This window comes from Lithobates pipiens, unplaced genomic scaffold (genome assembly GCF_037356315.1).
Source record: "Lithobates pipiens isolate NorthernLeopardFrog02 unplaced genomic scaffold, aLitPip1_a1.2 Scaffold_23, whole genome shotgun sequence".
Classification (NCBI taxonomy): domain Eukaryota; kingdom Metazoa; phylum Chordata; class Amphibia; order Anura; family Ranidae; genus Lithobates; species Lithobates pipiens.
Window position 1 is genome coordinate 227,938,216 of NW_027507785.1, and position 18,493 is coordinate 227,956,708.

The window sequence follows — 18,493 nt, forward strand, 5'->3', positions numbered from 1 at the left end:
TGGACCCAGTTCTCACTGGATCCCTGATAAATAAGCCAGCCCTTACACATGTTCCGAAACACTTAAGTGTGACAAACATGCAAAGGAACAGGAAATGAGGAAGGGGGCAAACACTTTTTCACACCACTGTACCTTATTTCAGAGCGTCACTCAGGTGACAGACTGCCTCTATCCTCCCCTCCTCCCGGCTGATCTCAGCAGGGGAATTCCAAGCCCCTCCCATTGTAGTTATCAGACGGGGGGGAGGAGAGCCGCGAGCAGCCACGTAAGCGCTATGAAATAAGGTATACAGGGGCATATTTTTTTTTAAAGCACATACACTGGGCACATCATTTAATGTAAGAGTGAATTGCAGCAATATCACACAGTGGCTTTACAGCCACTTTAATTAGCATAATTACCAACTCTAACAAGACCTGTTTAAAGTGGAACTTAAAACCAAGTTAAATGCACAGTTAAACTGCATATGGTATATGTGACAAAGTATATGTGAAATGGTTTTCCTGCCAAAGGCATTTGCAATTTTCATTTTGATAGTCTTGTGATCAAGGCACCCCTGCCCCATCAGTATTACTAGTTCAGTGAGTTCACTTTTCTCCACTGCAGTTCAGTCATACGCTCACAGCTAATTGGACAATACCATCACACTAATGAGACCATCACTCTGCTGTAGCCTATACAACTTCGTGCAGCACTGTGTAATGCAGGAGAGGCTGAATGGCCCACAATACTGCCCCCTTTACCGCTGTGCTGTACAGGGTTTAAAAGGAAGCTAATATAGGACATATTTAGCTGATACTAGCTTTTAATTTTTTTTACAATGTAAGTACATTTATTGATTTGTAAGGAATATGTAAATAGGTTTACAGTGGGTTTCTTTTATATCTCTTAAGAGGGTGCTGAGGTGAAGAGCTCCACAAGCTAACAGTAAAGCTACGTTTACACTTACGGCAGACCTTGCTGCCCTTCTGAAAAGTGATTCTCTCTTGAGAAGCATTTAACAGGTGGTTACCGCCTGTTTTAACCTTGTAATGCCTGCACTGCAACTGCACGCGTTGCACAAGGTTTACACGGCGGTTTATAATCCCATCCAGATGTTTTTGTGGTTTAAGGGATGGGGGATGGTAAAACCACAGTTCAAACACCTATTTTTACTGCTCCTTAACCGCATGTGTAAACAAGCACTTAGTCCAGTATAAATGTTTTAGTCTTGGTAAAAAATCTGAAGGTACATCCCACGCTTTCAGTGACTCACAACTCACCCTTCATCATTGTTTGTGTACAGGCAGTAATAGAAGAAATAGAAGAAACAGGCAGTAATAGAAGGAACACTAGATAATAAAAATAATTTAGGATTAGGATAAAAGGGTGTCCATTCAGCAGCCTTTTTTTATGTCTTGGTAGAGAGAGAGGCACAACTATATAACCCAACTATTTAACCCAAATGAATAGGCTGTATGTCAATTTTCAGTTTAATGTACTGTAGACATACAATTAAAAGCTATTTCTCTACATTAATCCTTACACACTTTGTGTTTACATCCAAATGTGATTAAAATATTCAAATGAGTGGTAAATCAATATCCCATTTGTGAAAAGATTTTCTAACTGAAAAAAACTGCAAATATCATATAGCCGCAATATTATGCAATAAAATGTGACTCACAAGTAGGGATGAGCCAAACTCTCCCCCCCCCCCCCCCCCGGTTCGGTTCACACCAGAACCTTCGAACGGACCTAAAATTCGTACGAACTTTAGAACCCTATTAAAGTCTGTGGGACTCGAACGTTCTAAATCAAAAGTGCTAATTTTAAAGGCTAATATGCAAGATATGCAACAGACAACACCAGCAGTAAGGGGTATCTTCAGGTGTATACTGTGCTGGAGGCACAAAACACCCACTTTAACTCCTGCAGATGCCTGTATTAGAGAACACCAGCGATAAAGGGTAGACACAGGTGTATACTGTGCTGTGCTGGAGGCACACAATACCCACTAACTCCTGCAGATGCCTGTATTATAGAACACCAGCAATAAAGGGTAGATACAGGTGTATATTGTGCTGAAGGCACACAACACCCACTAACTCCTGCAGATGCCTTTATTATAGAACACCAGCAATAAAGGGTAGATACAGGTGTATACTGTGCTGGAGGCACACAACACCCACTAACTCCTGCAGATGCCTTAATTAGAGAAAACAGCAATAAAGGGTAGATACAAGTGTATACTGTGCTGGAGGCACACAACACTAACTTTAAGATGACTGAGAAAAAAACACACTGTCCCTGCCTATCCAACTCTTTCCCTGCACGCCGGAACACACTACACAAGGCCGTCGTGCTGGCAACCTTATATAGTGTGGGGCGTGTACTAAACCCCCTGAGCTATAATTGCCTGTGGTCAATTATGGCTCTCCTCGCTGCCGGCGCTGTGATTGGCCAATCCTGAGCCAGCAATGCACTGCGATGGCATAGTGCATCGTGGACCGTTCGTGCCACACAATTTTGGTGCGAATGGTCCACAAAGTTCTGAATTCGACGAACGGCTGATGTTCGAGTCGAACATGCATTCAAGTCGAACACCGAGCTCATCCCTACTCACAAGTCATCCTGAATCCCGATGATGCTAATACAGAGAAATGCAGGTCGAATCGCTTAGGCATCCGTGGACCGCAGGTGATGTCACATCCGTTTCGCCAGTAAAACGCACGCTGCATTTGGGTAAGACAGAGGGCCTTTGTCTGAACAATCAGATGGCTGTGTATGGATTAAAGTGATTGTAAAGTTCTGTTTAGTTTAAAAAAAAAAAAATAACAAACGTCATACTTACCTCCACTGTGCAGCTCGTTTTGCATAGAGTGGCCCCAAACATCATCTTCTGGGGTACCTCGTCGGCTCTCTTGGCTCCTCCCCACATCAGATAACCCCCTAGGAGAGGCGCTCTCCCAGGAGGTTACCTTGCAGGTGCTCCCGAGTCCAGTATTCGGCGTCCTTAACTGCTGAATGTATGACTTGGCCCCGGTGCCCGCATCATTGGATTTGATTGACAGCAGCGGGAGCCAATGGCTGCGCTGCTATCAATCTATCCAATCAAGAGCCAAGAACCCTGGGCAGAGGAAGGGGGGGGGGGGCTGGAGGCCCCGGTCACTGACAGGTGTTTTTTCACCTTAATGCATAGGACATAGGATGCATCAAGGTGAAAAAGCACAAGGGTTTAGAAGTGCTGATCGAGCTGGTGCCGGTCTGGGCACTCTAATGTATAAGCACATTAACTGTGGGAAGGGTTTTTAAAGGGTTTCATAAACTGTGTTGCACGATTACCTTGTCATTTCCTTTGTGAGTGATTTGTGCACATCCATTGAGGGGAGAACATACCTGTGGGATGGTCCAGTGGGTCTCAGGGCTCTGGTGAGTGCTATAGTATCATCACTGGCGGTGGAGCACTTTTCTTTTGAGCTTTGTTTTATATCACGTCACTAAACAACACGGTGGTTGGGATGAAGTTGAATAAGTGCAATTACATAAATCCTTGTGTTGAAAGAGTCTGAGAAGGAATCTTTCTTTTCTTTTTTCTGTAGTATACATTTTTTTTTCACTCATACAGTATGATATTTGCAGTTTTTTGAGTTAGAAAATATTTCCTAACTATATTGATATTGATTTACCACTAATTGAATGTTTTAATCACATTTGGATGTAAACTCAAAGTATGTAAGGATTAATGTAGAGAAATAGTGCCTACTTTACTTTTTACGGTTTTAGAAATAGAGTGTTTTACATTTAAAGGGGCAGCTGTCACAATCTTTAATATGGCGCCATTTATATCAGGTTAAACTACTATTAAAAGCTTATTTCTGATTGGTTACTTTGGGTTTCTGGACATTGTCTTTTTAATGTCCTTTTTTAATAAAATCAATTGGTATCAAATTGTGTTTAAGTTAGTCTAACATAGCTCTACCGCATTCCTGTAGGTAAAGATACATACATTTTATGGAGAGACTTCTTGAACACAGAAGTGGCGTAATAAGCTTATGTCTCTGTATATCTGAACATGTGCTGAATGCTCGTATTATTCTTCCACCCTATCGCTTAAGCCATCTGTCTCAGTGAAGCATATATTTAAACCCAAAACCAGCAATAGGTAACTAAATACATCCAGTCTGACATTAGTTCCACTCTGATGATTCCTCGTTTCCCATATTGATTTGTACAAAAAGACATTCCATTCTGCACTCAGCTGATAAATATGTCTACTGTATGTATAAGATCTATTACCTTGTTTGCCAGACTAATCATTACATACTGATAACCCACTCATTGACTGAAATACTAATATCAGGTGCTCACTTTGTAACACATTAAGTATTCCAGGTTTTTCTAAACTGACACACTAATGTAGGAAGTCTGTGGGCCCAGATTTCCTTGTTAAATGTATATTCAATTTCTGTCTGTTCAATTTATTTTATCGCTTCTCATGCCACATTGAGTATATAACTGATCTGAACATTCATAAATTCATAACCATCCAAAGCCTGCAAAAAATGTGGAACGGCTCTCACAAGACAGGGAGGTGGGGTCACCTGGGTAATTGTAGTAGTGAATGAGTATGGTTCCATCTAGATAGCAGAAGTAGCAATCTATTCATGTGTGTTCATCTTCCAATAATATTGAATTACTGGAATGCTTTCAAAATATATTCAGCCTTTCTTTATATGTAGCGTTTAAAGAATAACTCCCATTTAATAATTTTCCTAGCTAATTTGATATTAGAACTCAGGGCAGCAAAATGATACGTTTTGTAGGTAGCATTTGTTGCGTACATTATTATAATCTTCCTGCTGAATTAGCCAAAATTCAAGGCATGCATGCCCCTCTCGATACCAACTGGCTCAATAAAAGTTGATGGTTCAGTCAACACCTGTTGAAGGAGCCAAGTGGAAAATTGTCGGCCAAACCGTGACTGCATCCAATCAGATGCCGCCACTGTCCGGGTTTACAATAGCAGGGAGAGGTAGTTTGTCCACCCATTAGACATCCTTCATTTAGCCCGCAGGTTGAACAAAAAACTTCTATGCGAGTATGGCCAGCTTAAACACAATGTAACTCAGTCTACCCAAAAGACCACAAGGCTGCTAAATGCAAATATTAGTTATATCCAGATCAGACAATCATTTTCTCTTGTAAATAGTTTTTATTGAAAGGTTTTCACAAAAAAATATACAGTACAATGATAAACAGTCATTAATGACTCTCCCAAACTATCTCAACATTACATAACGTAGTACAATCAGACAATAGGAGGAAGTAGAGAGCTTGGTTATGAACATACTGCAAAACAAAAAGAAACATAACAGTAAACAAAACAATAGGGAACAGGGAATGGTTGGTCTGATACATGTCCGAAAGGAAAGACCCATATGAATACAAATGTAGATCACAGTAAGGAGTGTTACAGTATATCAAGAATAATTAAACTCTAGGGTGAAGAAAAACAAAGGAAGAAGATTTTACGGCAGGTGAGTACTCTTATACCAAGTGTTCCAAATTCGCCAATGATTATCAAACTGAATTTTTTTCCCCATTCTGAGGGCCAGGACTAGCTCATAAGAATAGTGTAGGGAGGTGGTCGACCATACCTCAGAAACATTGGGGGCTTGGTCATTCTTCCAGAATCTCGCTATCAGTGACCTAGCCACCAGGAGGATGTGGGAGACAACAATCCTAAAGTTAGGCGGGTATCTCTCAATACCTAGGTTAAGGACTGCTAGACCTGGTTCAGGGGTAGAGAGGAGACCTGTAATATCAGAGATAGCTCTAAAAATAGTATTCCAAAAGCTCCGGAGATGTTTACAGGACCAGAACATATGAAGTAGATTACCAACCTCTCCACAATTCCTCCAGCACAGGGGGGAGGACTCGGCCAGGCCAAATTTAGAGATCCTAAAAGGAGTAAGGTACCACCTTAGGGCAATCTTCTGGGCTAGTTCCCAGTGCCCAACGCACCTGGAGGCCTTGTAGTTAGCTTTGAATGCCTGACTCCATTGCGCCTCAGAAAAGGCGCAACCTAAGTCCTCCTCCCAGCGCAGGAAGGGACGAGATTTGCTAAAAACACGTTTTTGTTGTAGGAAATTGTAAAATAGAGAAATTCCTTTAGGTAAAGGGGGGTTAGCATTGAGAAACTGCCAGAGAGGCTCGGCTACCGAAACACTAGTGACTCCACCACCTCGGAGCAAATGGGCTATTTGATAGTGTTTGTATATGTCTGAGGGCTTTAATTGGAATTGTGTCCGCAGGGATTGGTATGGGATCATGGAGGGGCCCTGGAAAAGATCCTGCAATGACTGCAGCCCCTTCTTGGTCCAGTCTTTAACAGAGAAATCGGGAATTAAGGATTCTAAGGACACTAGGGGAATGGGCAGGGGGACCAATTTATCGGACTGAGGTGTGGACCTAAGAAGATCTCGCCAGGCTTGCAAGGAAGCCCGAACTGTGTGAGGGAGGGACTGGAGAGGCCAGGGCTTAATCGAATCAGTGAGAAGAAGAAGTTTTAGATCGCGGGTGGGGGTAAGGGCTCGTTCGAGGCAGCACCACTTCGGTTCTGTGGCCGAGTTTAACCAATGGGAGATCTGAGCCAGTCTGGATGCAAGGTAGTAGTCTTTTAGATCCACCAAGCCCATACCCCCAGCCAACCTATGCTTCAGTAAGAGTGTTTTGGGACATCTAGGTTTTTTAGAGCTCCAGATGAATTTATTCATCAGGAGATTGAGGCCTAAAAGATGCTTCCTTGAGGGAGAGACCGGTAATGCTCTAAATGTGTACAAGATTTGGGGGAGTAATAGCATCTTAAAAGAGGCTAATCGTCCCGACCACGAAAGTTCGTATTTAGCAAGCCTGTTAGCCTCTACCGTAAGTTTGTCAATAAGAGAAGGGAAGTTAGCCTCCGCTAGTTGACAAGCTGATACGCTTAAATTTATGCCCAGGTATGGGATGGTGGAGTCACACCATTTGTATGGAAACTTGGACATCAGCTGTGTCCGAAGAGGAGGTCTAAGGCCGGTATCAAGTATCACTGACTTGGAAAAATTCACTTTGTAGTAGGAGATCAGGCTAAAGTCCTGAAGTATCTGATGGGCCTGTGGCAGGGAGGAGGTTGGGGAAGTCAGGAAAAGAATGATATCGTCTGCGAAGAGGTTGATTTTATGTGGTCCTTCCTGCATGGGAATACCTGTGATTAGAGGGTGAGAGCGGACTTTTTCTGCCAGCGGTTCAATAAGGAGGTTTAAAATCGTAGGGGATAGTGGGCACCCTTGCCTGGTGCCATTGGAAATGGGGAAGGGAGATGACAGCATATTGGAGGTGTAAACCTGTGCCGAGGGGGCCGAATATAGGGCAAGGATGGCCGAGAGGAACGGTCCCCCAAAGCCAAATTTGCGAAGAACCCTGTCCATGTAACCCCAATGGATCCGGTCGAACGCCTTCTCCGCATCCAAGGAAAGGAGCAGAGAAGGCGTTCGACGGGCTTCTGCAAATTGGAGAACCCCTATAACACGTCTAGTGGCGTCTGAAGCTTGCCTACCGGGTGTGAACCCCGACTGATCTGGATGAATCAGCTGGGGGATGAAGGGGAGGAGTCTTTGGGCAAGAATTTTAGCATAAATTTTGATGTCAGTGTTTAAAAGGGATATAGGCCTAAAATTAGAGGGGGTATTAGGTTCTTTACCTGGTTTGGGAATCGTTACTACGTAGGCTCTAAGCATCTCTGGGGGGAATGAGGCGGATGAGAATGCCTCCTCATAGATTTCCGAGAGTACCGGAGACAGAAGGTCCGCAAACTTACGAAAGTAGTCATTAGTCAGGCCATCTGGTCCTGGAGATTTGCCTAAGGGTAAGGATTTAATGCATTTCATAATTTCCGCAGGTGAGATCGGTAGATTTAGAGATGCCAATTGATCGTCCGTAAGGGAGGGTAGATTAATTGTAGAGAGGAAAGATTGTATACTCTCCGGAGTGGGTTGGGGGGTCTCGGGATCAAGCTTCAAATTATATAGAGAGGAGTAGTAAGCAGCGAAGGCATCCGCAATTTCTTGCGGGTTAATCCTTTTCTGTTTGTCTAGGGGGTGATAGATAAAGGGGATCTTAGCTTTAATCCTAGCAGCCCTCACTCTATTGGCAAGATATTTTCCAGCACGGTTACTGGAAGAGTAGTGTGACAGTTTCAGTGAATATACATATTTGTCATATCTAGCCAACAGTAGACGGCGAAGTTCAACCCGAAGCTGGGTAAGCTTATGGGCCGTGTCGAAGTTCGGTGTTGATTTGTTGGAGGATTCCAGAGACTGAATGTCCGCCAGGATGTCATTCAGTCTCTGGGTTCTAGCCTTTTTATCTCTAGAGGAGAGTTGGAGCAGTATACCCCGTATAAAAGCCTTGTGGGCACACCAGAGGGTAGAGGGACTCTTCACAGAGTGAGCATTTATTTTAAAAAATTCCGCCAGATTTTTAGAGATAGTGGCAACATGCGAGGAATTTTGAAAGAGTTGAGAGTTCGCTCTCCAGATAAAGGCTGAGCGCGGAGTGTGTTCCTCCACCACCTCTATAGACACAGGAGCATGATCTGACCAAGAAATGGCGTGGATGGTGGAGGAAGACACCGCTTGTAGCAGCAACCTGTCTACCAGGATCAAATCGATCCTAGAGTACGTGTTGTGTCTAGCGGAGTGAAACGTGAAATCTTTTTCACTCGCATGTTGACATCTCCATGCATCAAATATATCCTCAGCAGCAAGTAGTGGTTGGAGCCTCAACAGAGGTCGACGCGCCCTGGATGTGGTATCCAGTGCGTAGTCGACCGTTACGTTGAAGTCCCCACAGACCACCAGAGACCCCTTACGACACTTATTCACTTTACGAAACAGTCTATGCAGAAATCTCAACTGGTGTACATTGGGTGCATACAAATTGACTATGGTATAAGGCTTATCATTTAGTACAGCTAGTAGTATCAAGTACCTCCCATCAGGGTCCATAAAAACATCAGTAAGGGAGAAAGCCACTGAGTCTCTGATGGCAATAGCTACCCCTCTTTTCTTCTCGGAGGCAGAGGCCAGGAAGACATGTGGATAATTCTTGTGCTGGAAACGTGGGGTGGCCTTGTTAAGAAAATGGGTCTCCTGGACACAAAGAACGTCCGCCTCCAATTTCCGTGCCTCTGTCCACAGGGAATTCCGCTTAACTGGATGGTTAAGGCCGTGAACATTGAAAGAGACTACCTTAAGCGGCATGGATGAGAACTAGCAGGTGCGTATGTGGGAAAAGGCAGTCACATACAAAGTTGAACTCCAGGATTCCCTGTAGGACAAGTTTCCAAGGGCAGGCAAGAAAGGACATATGTGGGTCAGAACTAGTCGGTGCAAAAACGTTCGGACCATGACAGACCAGGGAAAAACTGCAGCAGTGCAGTAGGTAAAAATGGTAGAACATGAAACAACAAAAAAACAAAACAGAAGTCAATAAAAAAGGGGATCTCAAATGGGATCTGAAGGCACTATAGATGCCCATTTACTTGGGGGGTAAAAAAGAAAAGAGCGCTGGATGACCTCCAGCAACCGGGAAAGCAATATCAAGTGATAAGTTGCAGCCAGGTGTTTACGGGATTCTGGTTTTGGTTTTTTTCCGGCGTCTTCGTTGGACCATCTGCCAGTCTCCTTGACTCTCCAGCCGGGCAGGAGGAGAAGAGGCCGACGGTGCTACTGGCTCCTCAGGGATGATGTCAAGAGAGCGTAGCAGATCCAGCCCTTCCTGTAGTGAGGAGACCACCGAGGATTTACCTTCATGGGTAATAAGAAGCTTCAAAGGATATCCCCAGCGGTATTGGATACCATGGTTCCGTAACGCTTTAGTGACTGGGAGAAGAGCTTTGCGTCTCTGTAAGGTAAACTGAGAAAGGTCAGCGAATAGCTGCAGGTGGGAAAATTTCTCTGGAAGCTGGGTCTCCCTTCTAAACGCCGAGAGAAGTTGCTCTTTGGCATGGAAGAAGTGGATCCGCATGAGAACGTCCCGCGGAATATTGTCTGGTAGGTGAGAGGGCTTGGGCAGTCTGTGAATACGGTCAATAATCACATCCTGATCCGACAGGTCGGGCAGCAGGGTCCTCATGAGGTCCTGAACGTACTGGGCTAACTGGGTGGGGAGGATGGACTCCGGGATCCCTCTGACTTTAACGTTATTGCGCCTGGACCTGTCTTCCAGGTCGGCCATCTTGGATTTGATCCACGCAATGTCCTCAGACTGATCGTTGTGTGCATCCACCAAGGTATTATGTGCAACGGCAAAGTCCCCCATTTTCTGCTCCACATGATCTAGTCTGCCTCCCAGTACCCCCACTTCAGCCTTGAAATTGCTGACACATTGCATAAAGTCCTTATGTAGTGAGGCACGCAGGGAAACTAACATGTCTCTCATGGTGGACTCAGATACAGGCTGGTTGGTGGCAGGGAACTCAGCTATATAGTCATGCAGTTCTCTAGTGTCAGCAGAGGAGTTTTGCTCAGCGCTCACCTGCAATGCTTCCCCTGAGAGTCTGGGCCTGGACTTCGCTGGGCTGCTGCTGATCGGCGTGGACGTCCCTGGTGATCGCCTTCCATGTCTGTCCAGGGGCGCTGGGCTCCCCGAGGAGGCCGAGGAAGGACTCGGGGAGGAGCGCGTGCAGCCGCCGGCGCCATCTTGGCTGGATTCGCGGGCCGCGGGCGGGAAGAAATCCGGCAGTTTTTTGGGCTGCCCGGTCCCTCTCCGCTTAGGCGACATCCCCGGAGGACGAGAGGGTATTCCGGAGTGAGGTCGTGCGTTTTCGCCGGTTCAGGGAGTCCACAGTGCGTCTAAAACCCCGTCGCTGGAGCAGAGCTCTTCACCTACGCTGCCATCCACCAGCACGCGGTAGCCACGCCCCAGACAATCATTTTCTTACCTGCAGTATCTGCATTTCCAATCCTCAGGTTCCAGTTAAACGTCTGTAATAAAACTGCTTGGAGGGATAGAGTAGGAAACATTCAGAACCCATGTCCATTTTTTTTTGTAATTTTTTTATTTATTTATGTATTAATAGCACATAAAACAGACAGACACGATACTGAACATCGGTATAAAAGAATGCATGTGTCTCATACAGACAAAATTTGAGAAAAAGAAACATACCATAGCCTGTAAGGCATCGTTTGGGGACAACAGCAATAGAATTGCAAAAACAGTAGAACCTTAAAAAGGAAGTAAACTCTGCCTTCTATTTATTTTTTCTTATATAATGTCATTATAAAAAGTATTATCAATCATTGCACAAGGTAATGTTTTTAAAAACACTTTTTACTTAGAATTTTTTTAGTGTTTTGAATAAAATCGTCTTCTGGGAATAGGCTGTGGCATCTTTAGTAATGTTTTCTGTCTCCCCTGTGGACTTAATTTCTGCCCTACCTCGTTTCCCCTGCTGAAATATTGCGCATACGTGATTGTGTGCTATCCAACCCTTTTTCTCAATCGATGTCTCACAGTCACAAGGGGAGAACCAAGAAGCTGAGAATGCTTTAATGGAGAGTTTACAACCACGTTAACCACTTCAGCCCTGGAAGGATTTACCCCCTTCCTGACCAGAGCACTTTTTGCGGTTGGGCCCTGCGATGCTTTAACTGACAATTGCACAGTCGTACCCAAACAAAATTGACGTCCTTTTTTTTCCCACAAATAGAGCTTTCTTTTGGTGGTATTTGATTGCTTCTGTGGTTTTTATTTTTTGCGCTATAAACAAAAAAATAGCGACAATTTTGAAAAAAAAACCACACTATTTTTTACTTTTTGCTATAATAAATATCCTCTAAAAATATATTTTAAAAAAACAATTTTTTTCCTCAGTTTAGGCTGATATGTATTATGTATTATTCTACATATTTTTGGTAAAAAAAATTGCAATAAGCATATATTGATTGGTTTGCGCAAAAGTTATAGCGTCTACAAAATAGGGGATAGATTTATAGCATTTTTATTATTATTATTTTTTTTACTAGTAATGGCGGCGATCTCTGATTTTTATCATAACTGTGGCATGGTGGACACATGAGACAATTATGACACATTTTTGGAAGCATTGGCATTAATACAGCGATTACTGTATGTCACTGGCAGTGAAGGGGTTAACACTACGGGGCGGTGAAGGGGTTAACTGTGTTCCCTGGGAGGGGATTCTAACTGAAGGGGATGGACTAACTACAGGAAGGGACAGATCGTGGTTCCTAGCTAACAGGAACACACGATCTGTCACTCATGTCAGAACAGAACAGGGAAGTGTGTGTTTACACACACTCGTCCCTGTTCTGTGTCTCCAGCTCACGATCGCTCGTGGCCAGTGGTCACCGCGGCTGTTGGCCACGAGCATCGACACCCCCGCTGTGCAGCGGGCGCACGCCTGCTATCTGGGCCCTGTGAGCCAACATATATTTACGTGTAAAAGAGAATATTCCTGCGCCTAATCAAAGAGTAACCATAGTACCGCGCACCACTACCTTTTTACCTTTTATATATTTACGTGGTTTTGCATAGAGAACCCAAACTGCCACAGTAAAACTGCGGCGGCGGGTCCAGAAGCGGTTAAAGTAAAAAGCTTTAATTTTTTTCCGTAAAATAATAAACATGTTATACTTTACCTGCACTGTGCAGTGGTTTTGCACAGAGTGGCCTGTATCCTCCTCTTCTCAGGTTTCCATGCTGGTGCTTATGGCTCCTCCCTCCTGTCGGGAGCCCCCACAGCAAACAACTTGCTATGGGGGCACCTGAGCTGTGGCTCTGTGTGTCCAGTTACACACACAGCCTCTGTTTGGCCCCGCCTCCACCTCTTTGTCTCCTGATTGGCTCACTGGCTGTTATTGACAGCAGTGGGAGCCAATAGCCAATCAGTCCGAGTCTCCGGGCGAGGCAAGGCTCTCGTGGACATCGCTGAATCGAGAGAATGCTCTGGTAAGTATTAGGGGGGCTGCTGCACACAGAAGGTTTTTTACCTTCATGTATTCAATGCATGAAGGTAAAAAACCTAGTGCCTTTACAACCACTTTAAGAACAATGTGGGCACAATTACGTATATACATGGGAGTTGAACCTTTGGAAAGATAGGAAGGATTTAGGCATACGCCGAGGTAGAATGATTTTGAGAAACTTTGTGGATCACAACATAGCAAACGAGGCGCTGCCATCAAATCGAATATAACCATAGAAAATAAAAAACAAGGGTTCTTGTAACGGTATCAGTAAATACTAAGAAGCCAATAAAGCCCCTGTCCATTTTTTGCTGTTTGTGTCCCATTGGAGATTTTTTTGCTTACTGTTCTGATGACAATGTTGTTACTGTAGCTGTATATAAAGAGGAAAGCTCCAGTGGGGTCACAGGCAGCAACAAAAATCTAACAGATTTTATAACTTTACCTGTCTACTAATAAAAATTGTGCTTCTTTGGGATTTCCACTTACTTCCTGTCCTTGTCAGACTCATGTAACTGGGTCAGGATGTGAAAGTAAGATCTCAGACAGAGAAATTAAGCAAAACACTTTCTGCTAGAGTCTTAATGGTCCATACTGTATTCCAAACTAAAATGAAAAAACATCAGGGACTTATTTATACTTCCGGCCTATCTGTCACGTACCTGGTTGGAGAGCCCAAGCGTGCAGGGAGCGGCGCCTCGTAAGCCCCGGCTCGAGAGCCCCTGGAGATGGGAACAGGGATTCAGGAGTCCGGAGGGCACAAGTGCCAGACTGGTCAGCTGGTAGAGAAGACCGGAGCAGGTGGTGGACCGGAGCAGAGGGTGCAACCAGCGCAGGATGCTGGACAGGAACCACTGGACGGCTGGCACAGGTGAGCAGGCAGGAGCTGCGGAAGTAGTAGTCAGAGCAGGTCCGTAGGCAGACTGGCAGGAGTAGTCAGGGACGAGCTGGGTCGGCAACGATCGGGCAGCAGAGGTACAAGGCAGAAGGCAGAAGCGTAGTCAATCAGGCAAAGGGTCGGAGGCAGGCGGCAAACAGGCAAAGTCCAGGAACAGGCCGGGTACAGAATCAGGAACACACACACAGGAACAGATAGCAGGAGTCACGGGAAAGCTGCAGACGGGACAGCACAGAGGAGCAGGAGCAGGTCCCTTAAGTAGGCAACTGGGCGCCAAGAACGGTCGCACGGTACGTCTACGTATCCCCGCGGGTGACCGTGCTCCCGTTCGTGACCCCGCGTACCCGCGTACGCCCGTTCGGCTCGTCGCGCACCCGCGTGCGCCCGCTCGTGTCAACGCGCACCCGCGTGCGCCTGTTGGGGACTATGTGCACTCGCGTGCGTTCGTTAGCGCCAACCCGCGTCCGAAGGCACCGACGATCCCCTCGTACCGGGAATCTGCGGGTAAGTCTTACTTGGGTGACCGGGGTGGTGGAACGACCGTGACACTATCCTAGGCCAAATTTCTAGCTTTCCTTAATATCATGCTAACATAAAAACAAGACACATGGAGGCTGGGGTCAGAGAAACAGGAAGGGTCTATTTACATAGAAACACAAAAGTGACGGCAGGAAAAAGGCCAAGTGGTCCATCGAGTCTACCCCACTCTATGTCCATATGCCTAGAACTGACAACTAGAAGAGTATGAAAATACCAAAGAGGATTAAAGAAAATGCAAGTGCCACGTCACAAAACAGCACATCATCTTAAGGGGCTAAAAAAATTCAAATGGCACTTTTGAGGCACAACATTTTTTATCCAAAATTACAAGTTTATTAGCTAAATTTTGTAAAATCCTATAGCGCCATCATCATTTCACATAAAAACATGTTATAACATCACAATACAAAGTTATAAAAAAAACATTGTAACAGTAAAGTGCATCATATCCAAAATTGATGTCTGGTTTGTTTCTATGAAAGTATAAACAATTTCTTCCAGTTGCATGTTGCTCTATAGCAAGTTTATTGATACCCACGCTGATGGATGTTTGCCTTGTGTTTTTCCCATTGCAGTTTGCCTCTGGAATACCTGATCTGGCACTGAAAGACATAGCTTGCAGCCAGACCCTCTTGGAACGGTTCATTATCTTCACCAGCCGCAGAGGAATGCACGCAATCCGCAATGCCATGTGTGTCTTGTCTCAGCAGAGGTTACAGAGGATAGAAGATGTCCTGTATGCTAGCATCGACTTCTTCAAACTCTTTGAGATCGTAAGTTCTCTACTGGCTTTTTAGAAATATCTGAAGTATATTACATTTCATACTTAACCCAAAGTATTGGATTGGAAGGCATTTAGGCTATGTTTATGATGCGTCACTTCTGGATTCAGAATAGTTAAATAGTATGAGTATTAAAGAAGAATCCCAGACCTTTTAGTTTTTTTTAGCTTTGGAATGGGCGGAGAAATATCCAAGCTCTGTTAGGTTTTTGTTCCTGTATGCATTAATTTGCCCTCCTGCACTTTTACTACGTACTCCTTGGAATGTGTACGTGGTCTACAGTGGTAATGCAGTCAATCTGAATTTCAAAAAATGCCCTGTGGCTTGAGTACATTCATTACTTAAACCTTGACCACTTGTTACTTTTGGTTTGGTACTAAAACCCTTTGAGATGGGAACCTCTGACATCATCCACTGCCCTGCTAACACCATCCACTGCTCTGCTGATGCAGTTCTCTGCCCTACTGACAAAGTCCACTGCCATACTGACATCAACCTCTACATGACATACATCTATATGACTACATGGTCCAACAGGGCCCAAGCTTTGACATGCCCCCTCTCTGAACAGACACACCTCTGCTCTTCCTCCACACTATAAGGGCACATATGGCAAGGGGTGTGGCCATTACTCATCTATGCAAGCATAGAGTGCTGGGTGGTAGGGCAGGAAGAACACAGAAAAGCAAATTTTAAGTATTTTCTAAGCTAAAATAAACTAAAAATCAAAACTTACTACAACACAAAACTACAGAGAGAAAAAATAGTGCAATACTTCAGAGGTGACTACATCATGCATTATAAAATAGGAACCATACATTCACTATTAGGGATGGGCCGAACGGACCCCTGTTCGGTTCGCACCAGAACTTTCGAACACCGTGAACGTTCGGACCCGAATAACGGATCCTATTAAAGTCAATGGTACCCGAACGTCAAAAATCAAAAGTGCCAATTTTGAAGGCTTATATGCAATTGGGCATACAATGGTTATAGGGGTCCAGGTCCTGCCCTGGGGGACATGTATCAATAAAAAAAAGTTTGTGAAAAACCTCATTATTAAATGAGCAGTGATTTTTTAGATTTTTAAAGTGAAAGCCTAAAAATAGAAAATTCCTTCTAATATAGTGCCTGAGGGGTTCCCTTGGTCTTTCTGTAAAGTGGCAGATCTGTACCATGTCTAGAATCTGCTGCAGCAATAATTGCATTTACAAAGCTAAAAAAATGACATTTTCCCTGCAAGCTGCCTTTATTTTGCTCAGCAACAGCTGGGGAGCCAGTGTGTATGATGAGGCCACAATGTAGTGCACTGGAAACAAGATTAGAGATTTTCTGGATACATTCTGGTGTCACTTTAACTTTGTATAGAAGTAACGGGTGTGGAAAAATTGGTCTTTGGGTGTCGGTGGCGCTTTTCCCACAATAACCCTATAGAGGTACTCTTGATGAAAGCAAGAATTGGCCAGCCTTGCTGTAAAAAAACTGCAATGATATGCACCTGTCAAACAGGTGCAGAAAAATTGGACTTTGAGTGTCGGTGGTGCCTTCCCAGCGTAACCCTAAAGAGGTACTCTTGAGGAAAGCAAGAAATGGCCTTGCTGTACAAAATTGCAATGATATTCACCTGTCAAATAGGTCCAGAAAAATTACTCTTTCTGTTTTGGGGGCGCCTTCCCACCATAACGCTATAGAGGTGCTGATGGTGATGAAGGCAAAAAAAGTTGCAATGAAATGCAGCTGAAACAGGTGCTGACAAAATGGTCTTAGGGTGTTATTTGTGCCCTTGAAACCTATACCAAAAACATTCTTCCAGATGAAATGATTGAACACCCTCAAAGCTAGGCAGCCTCAAAGTCCTGCAGAGATTCCACATCCCAAAAAGACTTAATCAGTAACATTGGCATCAGGAACTTCATAGCTGGTAATTCAGGACTGATATATTTTTATAAAAGTCAAACGGTCCACGGAGTCTGTGGACAGACGCGTTCTATGATCGGTAACAAAACCTCCTGCAGCACTGAATGCCCGTTCTGAAAGCACACTGGATGCAAGTAAGCCCAACAATTCAATAGCATACTGGGCAATTTCTGGCCAGTGGTCTATTTTCATGACCCAGCAAGTCAGTGGATCATCAGCTGGGAAGCTCTCCATCTCTGTTTTGGCCCCGAGCTAATCATCCACCATGTAATGCAGATGCTGCTGATGGGATGTGGAAGCTGACAGCCCTGGGTGGCGAGGACTAAAAAAATTCCAAAATGCCTCACTTAGGCAGATGCCTTCTCCAATGCTCCTCTCTTGACCAACAGAAGACTCAAAACGATGTTTTTCACGACACTGTAACCGACTGGAGCCAGGAAAAACGTTCAAAAAAAATCTCTTTAACGTGTCCTCAAGAGATTTTATCTTCTGCACTCTCTTTAGGAATAGGATGAGTTCTGAGAGAGACCTTCCCCTTATAACATTGGTCAAAGAGGGTTGCCAACCAGTAATCATCCTTCTCCTTTATGCCACGTATTCTTGGGTCCTTTCACAGGCTTTCACAGGTTGCCCATGCGCCTCAAATTTGCTGAGGCTTGAGAAGCAGACTCCTCGGGGTCACTCAGGATGACAGCATCTGGAACTTCCTCCTCCCAGCCACATATTACTCCCAAGAGTCCTGGGGTTGGAAAGCCATTGCTTACAGATTGTTGCATGTCTTCCTCTTCTTTGAAGCCTGTGAATGTGCCAGAATCCTCCTCCCTCTCTCCTCCTGTGTGTTCTGTGACATAGGAATGATGGTGTCTGGATAAAGTGGGCCTTGAGAGGAAAGGGAGTCCTCCTCTTCCTCCTGCTGCTCTGCCTCCAGTTCCATGTCCATAATGCCACGTAGAGTTTGCTCCAGCAGGAACACAACAGGGATTGTGTCACTGATTCATCATCCTTATGGAATCCTCAAATGGTGACAGTACAGTGCTTGCATCCTTAATGATCAGCCATTGGTTTGGGGAAACAAAAAGCCTAGGCGGCCTGAGCGTCCTGCCGTATTTGCACACGTCGAGTTCCGCCTGGTGGGCATGTCACAAATCGGGCGGTTTACGGGCAGGTGGTTTTCCCGCTGAATTTCAGCCAACCTAGCACTGGCTGTGTATAACTGCCTGAGATGGCTACAGACTCTTTTGGTCAGCTTTAGTTTATCTTGCAACCCTGGGTACGAATTTAGGAAACACTGCACCACCAAATTAAGGACATGTGCCAGGCATGACACATGTGTCAACTTT

The 18,493-nt window shown here is 44.7% G+C and overlaps 1 protein-coding gene across 2 annotated transcripts in view; it reads left to right on the plus strand.

Moving 5' to 3' along the window:
* ABCA4 (ATP binding cassette subfamily A member 4) overlaps positions 1-18,493 on the plus strand; it is a 442,076-nt gene that overhangs the window by 95,242 nt on the left and 328,341 nt on the right. For both annotated transcript variants that reach the window (XM_077452886.1, XM_077452887.1), the window contains exon 8: positions 15,030-15,227. In XM_077452886.1, coding sequence (XP_077309012.1) covers positions 15,030-15,227 — 198 coding nt within the window. The remainder of the gene's footprint in view (positions 1-15,029; positions 15,228-18,493) is intronic.